At 42.3% G+C, this 11,986-nt stretch overlaps 1 protein-coding gene across 2 annotated transcripts; it reads right to left on the bottom strand.

Annotated features, from left to right (window-relative positions):
* Positions 1-288: 288 nt before the first annotated feature.
* Positions 289-11,881, bottom strand: si:ch211-269e2.1 (cohesin subunit SA-2). Of its 2 annotated transcripts, none has more exons than XM_058082099.1 (32): positions 11,741-11,881; positions 11,121-11,231; positions 10,947-11,040; positions 10,678-10,851; positions 10,521-10,617; positions 10,376-10,464; positions 10,229-10,300; positions 8,972-9,176; positions 8,775-8,905; positions 8,630-8,703; positions 8,229-8,352; positions 8,028-8,126; positions 7,210-7,289; positions 7,020-7,127; positions 6,841-6,949; positions 6,662-6,779; positions 6,452-6,555; positions 5,892-5,984; positions 5,723-5,809; positions 5,389-5,589; positions 5,193-5,269; positions 5,030-5,117; positions 4,861-4,941; positions 4,638-4,730; positions 4,373-4,544; positions 3,309-3,445; positions 2,575-2,676; positions 2,349-2,506; positions 2,157-2,285; positions 1,903-2,084; positions 956-1,028; positions 289-879 (listed from the first exon to the last, which is right to left on the bottom strand). In XM_058082099.1, the coding sequence occupies exons 2-32, from the start codon at positions 11,171-11,173 to the stop codon at positions 753-755; spliced, it is 3,531 nt and encodes a 1,176-aa protein (XP_057938082.1). In that variant the 5' UTR covers positions 11,174-11,231; positions 11,741-11,881; the 3' UTR covers positions 289-752. The 2 variants fall into 2 exon arrangements, with proteins under 2 accessions (XP_057938082.1, XP_057938083.1); XM_058082100.1 differs by having other exon boundaries at positions 8,630-8,697.
* Between the last annotated feature and the right edge of the window lie 105 nt (positions 11,882-11,986).

Below are 11,986 nucleotides of genomic sequence, written 5' to 3'. Positions count from 1 at the left end.
ACACTGGAAAGAAACACCAAATAGGAGAAAAAAGTACCAATATTATCAGAAAAAATACACAATTAAAAAGACATATTATGATGATATATTACAAAAATGAAGTGGGGTGGTCAGACCTATGAAAATATTTTCTGATGGTTACAAACATTAAGTTGTATTGTTGTAAGAAAACAACAAACAATTGGAATAATATGAGGATGAATGGAAATTTACAGAATTTTACAACAAAAAACTTATAATAAAAGAATAAAGTCCGGAATATTATTAAGTAATTCTCTTTTAAGAATATTTTTCAAGAAAAAAAAGTTAGTCTTAGAAGAATACTTAGACAATACAGCAGATGTGACCAAAAATCAGCAAATTTTCAGGGCTTTGAATGCTGAATGGCAAATGTGAGGGGATCCACTTAACTATATAGAATAAAATCAAGACTAAATAATGAATCTGAAACTATAATACATTTTTAAATTACAAGAAAAAAATACATAATACAAGAATAAAATGTATTTTTTTCCCAAAAAATTATTAAAATATTTTCTCATAATTTATTTTTGGTTTTTGTCCTCCCAATTGTTCTCAGTGTGACCCCAACCCTCCTTAGTACATTTACAGTATGTTCATAAAGCGCCCATGTTGTACAAGTAGGTGTAAATATACACAAGTAAGTATATAATGTACACATAGTATAGCGTAGTATACTGCTAGTGTGCATGAAGACAAAGTGCTACCTTGCTACTTTGAGTTCCACTTCCTCAATGTTCAACATCCACAGCATCATCATTGTCATCATCATCATGATGATGATCAGAGTCCTGGAGGACGGGTTCTTGAGTCTGGGGTCGTCTCATGAGGTCTTCCAGCATGTGGGTGGTCTTGTGGCTGAGGACCAGACACACTTTACACTTCAAGTGGACTCAGTGAGGAAGACTAGTGTATACAAAGTGAAAGTCCGTACCTGGGACGACCCAACCTGTGGACTTTGACAACGTGAGCTTCAGAAGGGCTCAGAGGTCCTGCAGCTTGACTTCCTGGAACACACATTGGAGGATGGAACACGGTCTAATACTGTACTGTAGTGTTTACCTCTCCATTCACATACACACGTGGTGCCAAGGTTTGTCTAAATACACTATGTAAATGTTTGTCCATTCACATACACACCTTGTGTAAGCATCAATCCATGCACATACATGCAATGTCATTGTTTATCCATTCCCACACACGTAATGTAAACAGAGAGTCATTCACATATAAACACACGCAATTGTCTGTCCATTCACGTATAGTACACACTTTTTTCATCTATTAAATGTCATTGTTTACATTGCGTGTGTGGGAATGGATAAACAATGACATTTAATAGATGAAAAAAGTGTGTACGTGAATGGACAGACAATTGTGTGTGTTTATATGTGAATGACCCGATATTTGTTTACATTGCGTGTGTGGGAATGGATAAACAAATATCGGGTCGTTCACATGTAAACACACACACACAATTGTCTGTCCATTCACATATAGCACACACTTTTTTCATCTATTAAATGTCATTGTTTATCCATTCCCACACACACACAATGTAAACAAATATCAGGTCGTTCACATGTAAACACACACACAATTGTCTGTCCATTCACGTATAGTACACACTTTTTTCATCTATTAAATGTCATTGTTTATCCATTCCCACACACGCAATGTAAACAAATATCAGGTCATTCACATGTAAACACACGCACACAATTGTCTGTCCATTCACGTATAGTACACACATGATGTGATGTACACATGATGTGAATATACCGTACGTGAACATATACAGGTGTTACTGATTTGCATCGTAGCTTCGTCAGCGCTACAAGAAGTTTAATCAGGTTACATGTTAACCATCATGCGTGGTACCGTGTTTGTTCTTGGACAACGCCGAGCGGCCCGTCTGCTTCCTGTCCGAGCTGCCGTGGGACGCAACCTCCTCCACTTCAGCAACAGCCAATAAGGACGCTTGATAGTAGAGGAGCGGCTGCCAGCAGTCTTCCCTGAGGTCCACCATGTGGTGTGAGGTTTCCTTCTGCAAGTAGGACAAGCTGCAGACAAACGTCAACATGTCCACTTTATGTCAGCATTGATGTCCACTTGTGTAGCCCTGCAGTACTCACACTGTCTTCTTGTCTGGTTTCAGCAGCTTGCTGGAGAACTCGGCCAGAATGCTCAAATAGGACAGGTACGCTGGTGTGGAATATTCTGGGGTCTGGATGAAGTCCTGAAACACGAAGTCGATGCCGGTCCTGCACAAAGTAGAGCACACATTAGCCACCAAAAGTTACAACATAAATTAAATCCATGCGGACCTGTGAATGAGGACCACACACTCCCGGAACCTAAGAAGGTCTCCGAAGCTGAGGGCGAAGCGTCTAGCTAGCTCCTTGATGCTGGTGAAGGTCTGAATTCCGTGATGAAGGCGTGGCGTCCGTTCGCCATCCTGCATCCGGTGAAGACGCACAAACAACTAGGCAGGACAAAAAAGGTAACAATCAGCCTTTTGTTGACCCTGACTCGGATCATTGTGATGCTTACCTGCTGCAAAGAAAGCACTAAAGTACGAGAGCTCTCTATCTTGTCCATCTGTCTGCTCCTGTACATCATCTCCTTGATGATGTCACCAAAGTCGTTGTAGTACTGGAGAAGAATGGGACAAGGGAAAGCCTTTCATCCAATTTTTGGCTTCCGACTAAATCAATTGTTATTTTTATGATGCAACTCTAGGAAAACACTCATATGAACGTATTGGGACTGGTAGAGAGCGCTGATAAGCTACCCATTGCTTTAACCTTGGCTACTTCATACCTCTTGGCTCAAGGGTATTTGTCAAAATCAGTAGAATTCTTGCTATGCCAAAGATCACAGTGCCTTTATGGTTATGATATTCATTCATTCATTCATTCATTTTCTACAGCTTATTCTTACAGGGGGTGCTGGAGCCTTTCCCAGCTGTCTTCAGGCTGGACTGGTCGCCAGCCAATCACAGGGCACATATAGACAAACAACCATTCACACTCACATTCATACCTATGGACAATTTGGAGTCGCCAATTAACCTAGCATGTTTTTGGAATGTGGGAGGAAACCGGAATACCCGGAGAAAACCCACGCATGCACGGGGAGAACATGCAAACTCCACACAGAAATGCCCGAGGGTGGAATTGAACTTGGGTCTCTTTGCTGTGTGGCCTGTGCGCTAACCACTCATCCACCGTGCAGGCCGGTTATGATATACAATATTGAACTTAATGCAGTGCAAGTGGAGGTACCTTCACATAGTATGCAAAGATGTCTGCAGCCATGCTGATCTCCAACACTCTGTGTAAGATGAGCTTGCAGTAGGCGGCTAGTGTGCTTCGTCTGGTGTGAAGGTCCTCCATCCTGTCCTCCTCAGAGTGCTGGCAGGCTGAGCGGGCCCACGTGGAGAAAAGAACAAAGACCAATTGCACTGTGAGCAACGCGAGCAACTCCTTAGGAGGTGTAAAAATGTCATGGCAACAGTGTGTCTTCCAAGAAGTGAACGAGAATGGAGGGATTTTTTTTCTCTCATGGAAAAAGAAGACATTGTTGTGATTTGATGTGTTAACCTGTGGCTGACCTCTGGTCCAAGAACATGCATCCATAAAAGACAAAGTGTTAGCAGGAATAATCCGCTCTTTCAACATTTCAAAACTTTCCACAGGAGTACTTATTGGCCTCTGTTCTCATGACCATATTTGGATGTTCACTCAGTGTATGATCACCTCCCATTGCATGGGCTAGTGTGGCTGTAATAAAAGCCACAGAGTTAGGGCGCCATCTGCTGTGCAGCCCGAGCATCACACCAAAAAACTTTGATTTGACTTTTAAGTTATTTTCACCAAATTTACACTATTTTACTAGAAACACGGTGGTGGTCAATATGCGCTTACATCCAATATGAATGAATTTAGAAACGTTTTAGCAATGAACAAATTGCTGTTAAGCTCTAAAAACTATTCAGTGTTAACTATTCGGACGAGTGGTTAGCGCCCAGACCTCACAGCTAGGAGACCGTAGTTCAATTCCACCCTCAGCCATCTCTGTGTGGAGTTTGCATGTTCTCCCCTGTGCATGCGTGGGTTTTCTCCGGGTACTCCGGTTTCCTCCCACATTCCAAAAACATGCTAGGTTAATTGGCGACTCCAAATTGTCCATAGGTATGAACGTGAGTGTGAATGGTTGTTTGTCTATATGTGCCCTGTGATTGGCTGGCACCTCTCGCCCGAAGACAGCTGGGATAGGCTCCAGCACCCCCATGACCCTTGTGAGATGAGGATAAGCGGTAGAAAATGAATGAATGTTAACTATTCACCTTTGCTCTCGTCACAGTCTCTTCCTACAAAGACGTTCTTGCACACAAAGCTCAACAGCGCCATCTGCAGCTTGGGGGTCGGTGTGTAGGGTAGGGGGGCCCAGGACGTGGGGTTCCACACATGTTGCTGGTAGGAGTGGGCTGTGAGAATGTCGCAGACACCCATGAAAGCCTAAGAGGTACAAAAAAAACAAGGAAGGATAAAGTAAAAGTAGTAGTAGTAGGATATTAACACAATAAAAAAAGGCGTCGCTTCCTGTCTGACCTGCTGCCTCACGCTGTGGTCTGAGTGGGAGAGACAACGATGACTTGTCTCACTGAGGACACGCAACTGGAGTCTCTGGGTCACGGCCTTGTCCTAAAACACAACGGTCCCATAGAATGGAAGAGTGTGTCCAAAGTTTTGATAATAATTACAATAAATAGTAACCCTGTATAAATACATACATACATATACACATAAATGTAATTACATACATGTAACTTACCCTGCAGGTCAGAGTGTCACTGCTGGTGCTCAGAGACCAGAGAACACAGTAGCTCAGACACTTAAACACTTCCTTTAGCACCTATGAAAGAAGTTAGCTGAGATGTACTGATAAGTGAAAACAAAACAAGATTATTTTTAAATGGATTCTACGTAGCAGAAGGGGGTACCTCAGGTGACGCACCTTCCTGGAAGCTCTCCACCGCCAGGAGAGGTGACAGCAGGTCAAACAGATTCCATCGAGACAGATCGTGGCAGCTTCCAAATGATATTTTTAAGCAACATCAACGGTTAACACTAAGGAAAGTATTTTATTTATTTTCTGCAACGTACTTGTGGAAAGCGCTGAGTTTCTTCAGCGTAGCTAAAATGTCCCCAGTTTTCTCCTCGTCAGCAGAGAAAGTGGTGCCCTGTGGATGGAGGGTCAGGATTTAACAGTTTAAATGACTCCATAATCAAGCATCTTGGATCAGGTGTCATCAAAATCATTAGGGTTCTTTCAAATTAGAATTACGGTTTGAAACACTACCGTTAGGGATTCACTCAGCAGCTCTTTGATGTGGTCCACCCAACATTGGACCAAGGAATCCCTCGCAGATCGGGCCGTGGAACACCACATGGTCTCCTCTCCACATAGTCTGAGGAACGTACGGGACCCCTCCTCTAAAACAGGGGTACCCGAGTGGACCTCTAGATTGGCTACCATCTCTGCTAACAACCTGGAGACCAACTGAGGAGGAGATGAGAACCAAAATGATTGATGCAGTAGAAACTAAGTGTGTAAACAATGCAGGTGTAAACAAAACCAAATTAAGAAAACATGTACCTTTAACTATTAATGCTGTTAAACATTTAATGCTGACCTGTGTCTTGTCTGCGAGGGGGGTCTCCGGCAGGAAGTACTGAGGTATCCTCATCAAGGATGCAATAATGTCCCAGCGACCTGAAAACTGCATGAACGTGCGATGTATGACAGCCATCACTCAAACATAATGTCTAGTGTTGAATGATCAGCATATCAGACAGTGGTACCTTGGACAGTAACTCTGGAAGCACCGTGAGAAAATGCTGTGTGAGCTTTGTGCAGTCTTCAACCTGAACTTTCTTCTCTCTGCCACTCATTACCTGGTGGGAAAATACACAAGGAACTATGCTCCTCTTATACAGCATTGTATTGTTAGCTATAATTATTATACAGTATCTATTAAATAAGACTGGTCTGTCTTGTCAGTTACCAATCATTTATTTATATGTTTTTTCTATTTAAATTATTGATTTTATTTTTCGTATTTTTAACCAACAACACTTTTATTTTTACTATTTCCCTTCTTTGGAGACCTTTAACTGGGTCACCACAATATAATTCACTTAATTGTTTTCTTTTTTTGATGATACTAAAGGATACTAACTAAAAGCTAAGTCAAATTCCAATACTGATGATGATGAGTCCCTCAGGGATCAATTTTAAACCCCCTAAGATTTACTCTATAAATACATTACAGAAAGTTCTGCTGCACTGTAGAACATTTATATGCCAATTCTATAATCTTACAGTGCATAGTCATAGTGCACTATAAAAAAAAATCAAAAACCTTCTTTGCACCGCTCCTCCCAGCCAGCACTGGTCCTTCTGACGCCTGACGCACAGATGCCACCAGAATCTCCACAAGCACCACTTCTTCTGCCTGAGTGAGGGCTGCAAAACACAAAAAAAGGATGTACTGTGACTAATAAGATTATTAAGATGTAACTGTAACTATACACAATAATGCATTTAATACTTTACTTATACTATACTATACCCAGTGAGGGACTGTGAGGGTCTTGCAGCAGTATAGACGTGAGTGTGGACCAGTCCTTCAACAGGGTTCCGCCACAATCCCACAGGCTGTCCACGAGGTAGACCACATGGTTGTGTAGCTGCAGGTGCACTCAGTCAATGTCATTCTAATTTAACTACATTTTATGAAAAGAGTTTCACCTTAGAGTTCTGGTAGAACTGCAGCAGAGCCTTGAGTCGTATAAGTGTTTCTTGTCTGTGAGCGTCCTCCTGATTTACTCCCTCCTGATTATTTGCTGCATGGAGAAGCCTGAGAGAAACACAATACGTTTTTAAAAACTAAACACTTTATTTTCTTATAAGCAGGTAAGCGTATGCACCTAAAGAAGAGCAGCTCCCCCGCAGTGGCTGCAAGGGGACGCTGAGATGAAAACACAAGCTGGAGAAGTCGCTTGTAGTCATCTGGACTCAGCACATCTTTGGATGTTCTAAAGGTGGTAGAGATATCATGGTTAGTGAAGGCATCATATTTATTACAATAATTGTTGATGTTGAAAAGTGGAGGCTAACTTGGAGATGAGAAGCAGCAGTTTCAGGGTCTGCAAAGCTACTTCATTGTCTTTATCCAGAGTCATGGAGATCATGCGGTCCTGGAACACACAGGCGGGAGTGAAGCCTCTCTATTTCAGCATGGTATTGTCAAACCTGAAATTAATGTCTCATATAATATACTCATTCATTCATTTTCTATGGGCTGTCTTCGGGCGAGAGGCGGGGTACACTCTGGACTGGTTGCCAGCCAATCACAGGGCACATATAGACAAACAACCATTCACACTCACATTCATATCTATGGACAATTTGGAGTCACCAATTAACCTAGCATGTTTTTGGAATGTGTGTGCAAACTCCACACAGAGATGCCCGAGTGTGGAATCGAACTCAGGTCTCCTAGCTGTGTGGCCCGCGCACTAACCACTCGGTCCACCGTGGAGCCCCTTATACTGTTATATAACTATTAATATACTGTGTATCTTTATTTTAAATATTTTAATCAGCATGTCATAATATATCAACATTATTTATTTGTTGCAGAAAATATTAAAATGTGTCTATACCATTACTCAATATTATTTTATTTAGGTATCAGGATTCGGTCGCCACCCAACCTCTCGCCCGAAGACAGCTGGGATAGGCTCCAGCACCCCCGACCCTCGTGAGGAAAAGCAGTAGAAAATGAATGAATGATTGGGTCGCCTGTTGCTAACAGCTAACAGCTAACAGCTAGCGCTAAAACCTGCAAATGACTCTCAGCTGCTTTTTTGTCCCCCCAAAAAAGCAGTTTTAAGGAGTTCAGTTCAGACTAAACTTGGTTGAAATGCGGTTACCTTAAAGCGGGTGGTGAAAAAGTCCAGTTGAGGCAAAAGCACAGGATCTCCGTATAAACTCTGCAAGCCCAAGACGCACTTGAGGCGCACATCTGGTATCTAGAAGACATAAGATAGCCAAGTTAATGCAAAAGCAGATCCTGTTGTTTTTTTTTTTGTTTTTTTTTAACAAACCCAAGATATGTATTGAACTATAGTCACCTTGTCGTACGACATCCAATCCATGTATTTGAGGTAACTGTCATTGAGGAAGACAGAGCTGTAGAGCCTCATCCACAAGCCCAACTCCTCCATGCAGATGGAACGAATTTCTGGAAGTACATCACTGCCGTAGGAAACATGCAAACACATACAATCATGAGAACTAATTCAGTACAAAGGACATTTGATAATAAATTCAGGTATTCAGGACAAATGATATAAGTCAACATGATGTGCATCAAATATTAGTGAATGAATGAATTGAGAATAAATGATATCAGACTATTTGAGGATCATCAGGATCATTTTGCTTCCTCCCTATACTACCATGCTTGTACTATTTGTCATTCTCGCTTATAGAATGAATTTGACATCAAGATAATTCAATGAAGACATTTTACCGATGTCTCTTGAGAAAAACGGCCTTGAAGATGACATCCATCATGCTCTCTATCTCTACCTTCTTCTCCTGCAGCTTAAAAAAAAACACAAGGTTATGAGTCACATCATTGCAAGACGCTTTTAATATCGTTGCTCTGGCTGTACCTGGGTCACTTTCTGCTGCCCCTGGTTCTTCTGTCTGCTGGGCCTCTGCACCCGCTGCAGCTTCTGACTGTTTTCGATTCCCACGCTCAGATTCAGAGCCACCTCCATCAGGGAGCTCAACAGTTTGACTGCTAATAAAGCACAAAGTATGACTTAGTCTACTGTAACAGTGCATCACTGGCTGCTGTCAGAGTTACCTGCTAGCGTGCATGTGTGTCTGAAAGCTCGTATATGGGAGTCGGAGAGCTCGGAGAGCAGCGAGACAACCGTGGTCATAAGGTAGTTGTCGAAGAGGATGCTGTGCTGACACTGAGAGACCAGCACCGACACAAAGTCGCTCAAATCCGAGTGAAACCATCGGCTGTGCGGTCCGGGCTGGATCAGAGGATACTCCATGCTGTCCTGATGAAAATTGTGGACTGTTTTGTCAATCGTGCGGAAAGATTTAATTGTTGTTGTTTATGAGTTGGATGTGTTGTTGAAGCGTTGATGGATGTAATAATCAACCCAGTAGAGGGCACATGTCATTCGGGCCCAACTTGTTTCCTAGCTTAATGAGCTGCATAGGACACTGAAAAACAGGTACAAATACATGTTCAGTGGTAGTAATATTAATTTTAAATAAACAGTCTGCAAAGTCTGGTACAACGCTAAATAATATTATTTATTTCTCTATGTTATAACATGTGTTCTTATTATTTAGTGACTATAATGTAAATACTGTATATCGAAGCTACTTAGAACTTGGATTAATATATAAAATAATACAATCATATAAATATAATTATATATAGCAATTCAATGGGGCCCGCCCCACTATTTGAGAAGCACTGCATTATGCCAGGTTGCACGGCAGATGAGTGGTTAGCGCGCATGCCACATATCTAGGAGACCCAAGTTCGATTCCACCCTCGGCCATCCGTAGGTGGAGTTTGCATGTTCTGCCCGTGCATGTGTGGCTTTTCTCCGGGTACTCCGGTTTTCCTCCCACGTTCCAAAAACATGCTAGGTTAATTGGCGACTCCAAATTGTCCATAGGTATGAATGTGAGTGTGAATGGTTGTTTGTCTATATGTGCCCTGTGATTGGCTGGCCACCAGTCCACGCTGTACCCTGCCTCTCGCCCAAAGACAGCTGGGATAGGCTCCAGCACCCCCCGCGACCCTTGTGAGGATAGCGGGGGGTAGAAAAGCGGTAGAAAATGAATGAATGAATGTAGGAGTATAAATTAACACTATACAAACAGAATGTATTATTATTTTGTGCCATTGTTATTACTATGGAATTGGGGATAATTGTTGTATATATTCGTAGTATTTTTTTAAATATTTTCAGATTTGTTGGTTTAATTGTGAATTAATGGGTCATTTTCCAGGGTTTTTTTTTTTTTTTCGATTTAATGCTTGTTACTGGTGAGCACACTGCACAAGCGCTGCAAAAATAAGAATACTGACTGCATCCATGGGCCAGGTGACGGTAAGGATCCACGGAAAAGCCAGAAACTTCTTGTACTGCAGACCAGCAACCTAAACACATCACAGTCTTAACGTCTTGTCAAACAACAGTCATACAAGAACACAATGTAATATGGCCCTCATTACCTCATCCGAGTCTTCAACCAGCTCCTCCACCATCTTGTTCATGGTGTCACTGTCACTTTTGGTGTGACACATTTCAGCTGTGACCACGCCTGCAAAAAAAGAAGATTTTAACTGCATGCAGGGAGGTAGTGTGCTGACTTCTCACCTTTGCACCCGCAGCACTGAATGAAGAAGGTGATAAGGTCAAGGAGGGACGCGTCTCTGTCTGCCAAATACGACTCCATCCAGCCGTCAATCACCACCTGCTCACACATCAGTTAGGACTTCAATTTAGTGTTGTTGTGTTTAGTATGATATCTTACCCCCATGGCACTCCTGCCCATGGTGATGACATCAAACAGAGTCACAGCCTCCACATGAGGACGTTTACGCTGGCAGAGCCTGTCTTTTCTAACGCTGCTGCATCTGCGTCGGCTTTTGGCAATTTTGCTCTTTGTGGCATTCTCTGATTCCTTGCAAGGTCTCTTCCTTCGCCACTGTGGGTCAAAGCAACAGATGTATGTAGTCTGTATATTACAATAAAAAATACTCTAATGTTAGACCTTCAATAAAAAGAAAGCGGAAAACTTACCCCCCTCTTCCGTCTGTTCTCATTGCCAGACTCTTCCTCCGAATTGGTGACGGCTGCAGAAGGGTTGGCCTCATCCTCATTATGTGAGCTCTTACTGCAGAGACAAAAACACACATACAGTATGACTGCATAAATATGTGACCCAGTGGAGGAAAGGTGGGGAAAAAAAACAACCTCTGCTGCTCGGAGGGTCCGGGTGCAGCTGCAGCCGTGGGGTCAGATATCATGTCCCGCTTCACACAGCAGCATTCAGGTGACTTGCTTCATATGGAAAGCTAATTTGGTCTAAAAGAAAAACACAGCTTGTCAACTTCCTATGGTTACGGGCATTCCAATACCTCTCACGAATGGCAAAAACATGATTAGAGTTGGGTGTCGTTTACATATTATGTGATATTAGTGCTTTGGAAATGGTGCCGGTGCTTCAATTGTGGCTGACTCAGTATTATTGTATTGTCAGTATATGACTTAGTGTATGTCTACACATATTGGGGGTAACTTTTGTTGTCATTTGGCGCTCTGTAAATCAAATAGAGCTGAACAGGTAAGTACGAAAACTGGTTCCAGAAGGAAGAAGCCCTTTGCTGAGGTACACTTGGGCAGAGTGAATGATTGTTCCCAAGGGAATTAAGCTATGGTATAGAGACCTGTTAGCTAGCTAGCTAAGAACCCAATTAGCTAACACATATCAGCCTCCAAGAGCCCAAACATGAAACGCAATGTTCATAATGTAACCCTGTATTATTTACAGTAAGAAGTATCAGCCATTATAAAAAAAAACTGTTCATACTTACCGTCACGACTATATCGTCGGCGAACATTCTTCCGTGTATTATTTTACAATTTACACGCACCAAGACCAAAAACAGTGCAACTGTTTTGAGGGTTGTCTTTTGCATTTCCTTCGCTCTCACAGTCAAGTATACCGGACAGTCAAGTGGTTCTTGATTGGGTGCAAGACTAACATTCAATTATGTGATTGGACTGTTACTTGAGTCAATCATATTTAAGCCCTCCCCTCGCACACTGACTGGCTGTGG

This window comes from Doryrhamphus excisus, chromosome 9 (assembly GCF_030265055.1).
Source record: "Doryrhamphus excisus isolate RoL2022-K1 chromosome 9, RoL_Dexc_1.0, whole genome shotgun sequence".
Taxonomy (NCBI): domain Eukaryota; kingdom Metazoa; phylum Chordata; class Actinopteri; order Syngnathiformes; family Syngnathidae; genus Doryrhamphus; species Doryrhamphus excisus.
This window is presented reverse-complemented; position numbering and strand designations above follow the sequence as displayed.

Excerpts from the sequence above, each read along its gene's own strand:
- si:ch211-269e2.1 (XM_058082099.1), bottom strand. The coding sequence starts at position 11,173 with ATGATATCTGACCCCACGGCTGCAGCTGCACCCGGACCCTCCGAGCAG. Across the intron at positions 8,353-8,629 it reads GTTTTTCTCAAGAGACATCG|TGATGTACTTCCAGAAATTC; the intron begins GTAAAATGTCTT and ends TTCCTACGGCAG. Across the intron at positions 6,556-6,661 it reads CCCTCACAGTCCCTCACTGG|CCCTCACTCAGGCAGAAGAA; the intron begins GTATAGTATAGT and ends TGTGTTTTGCAG.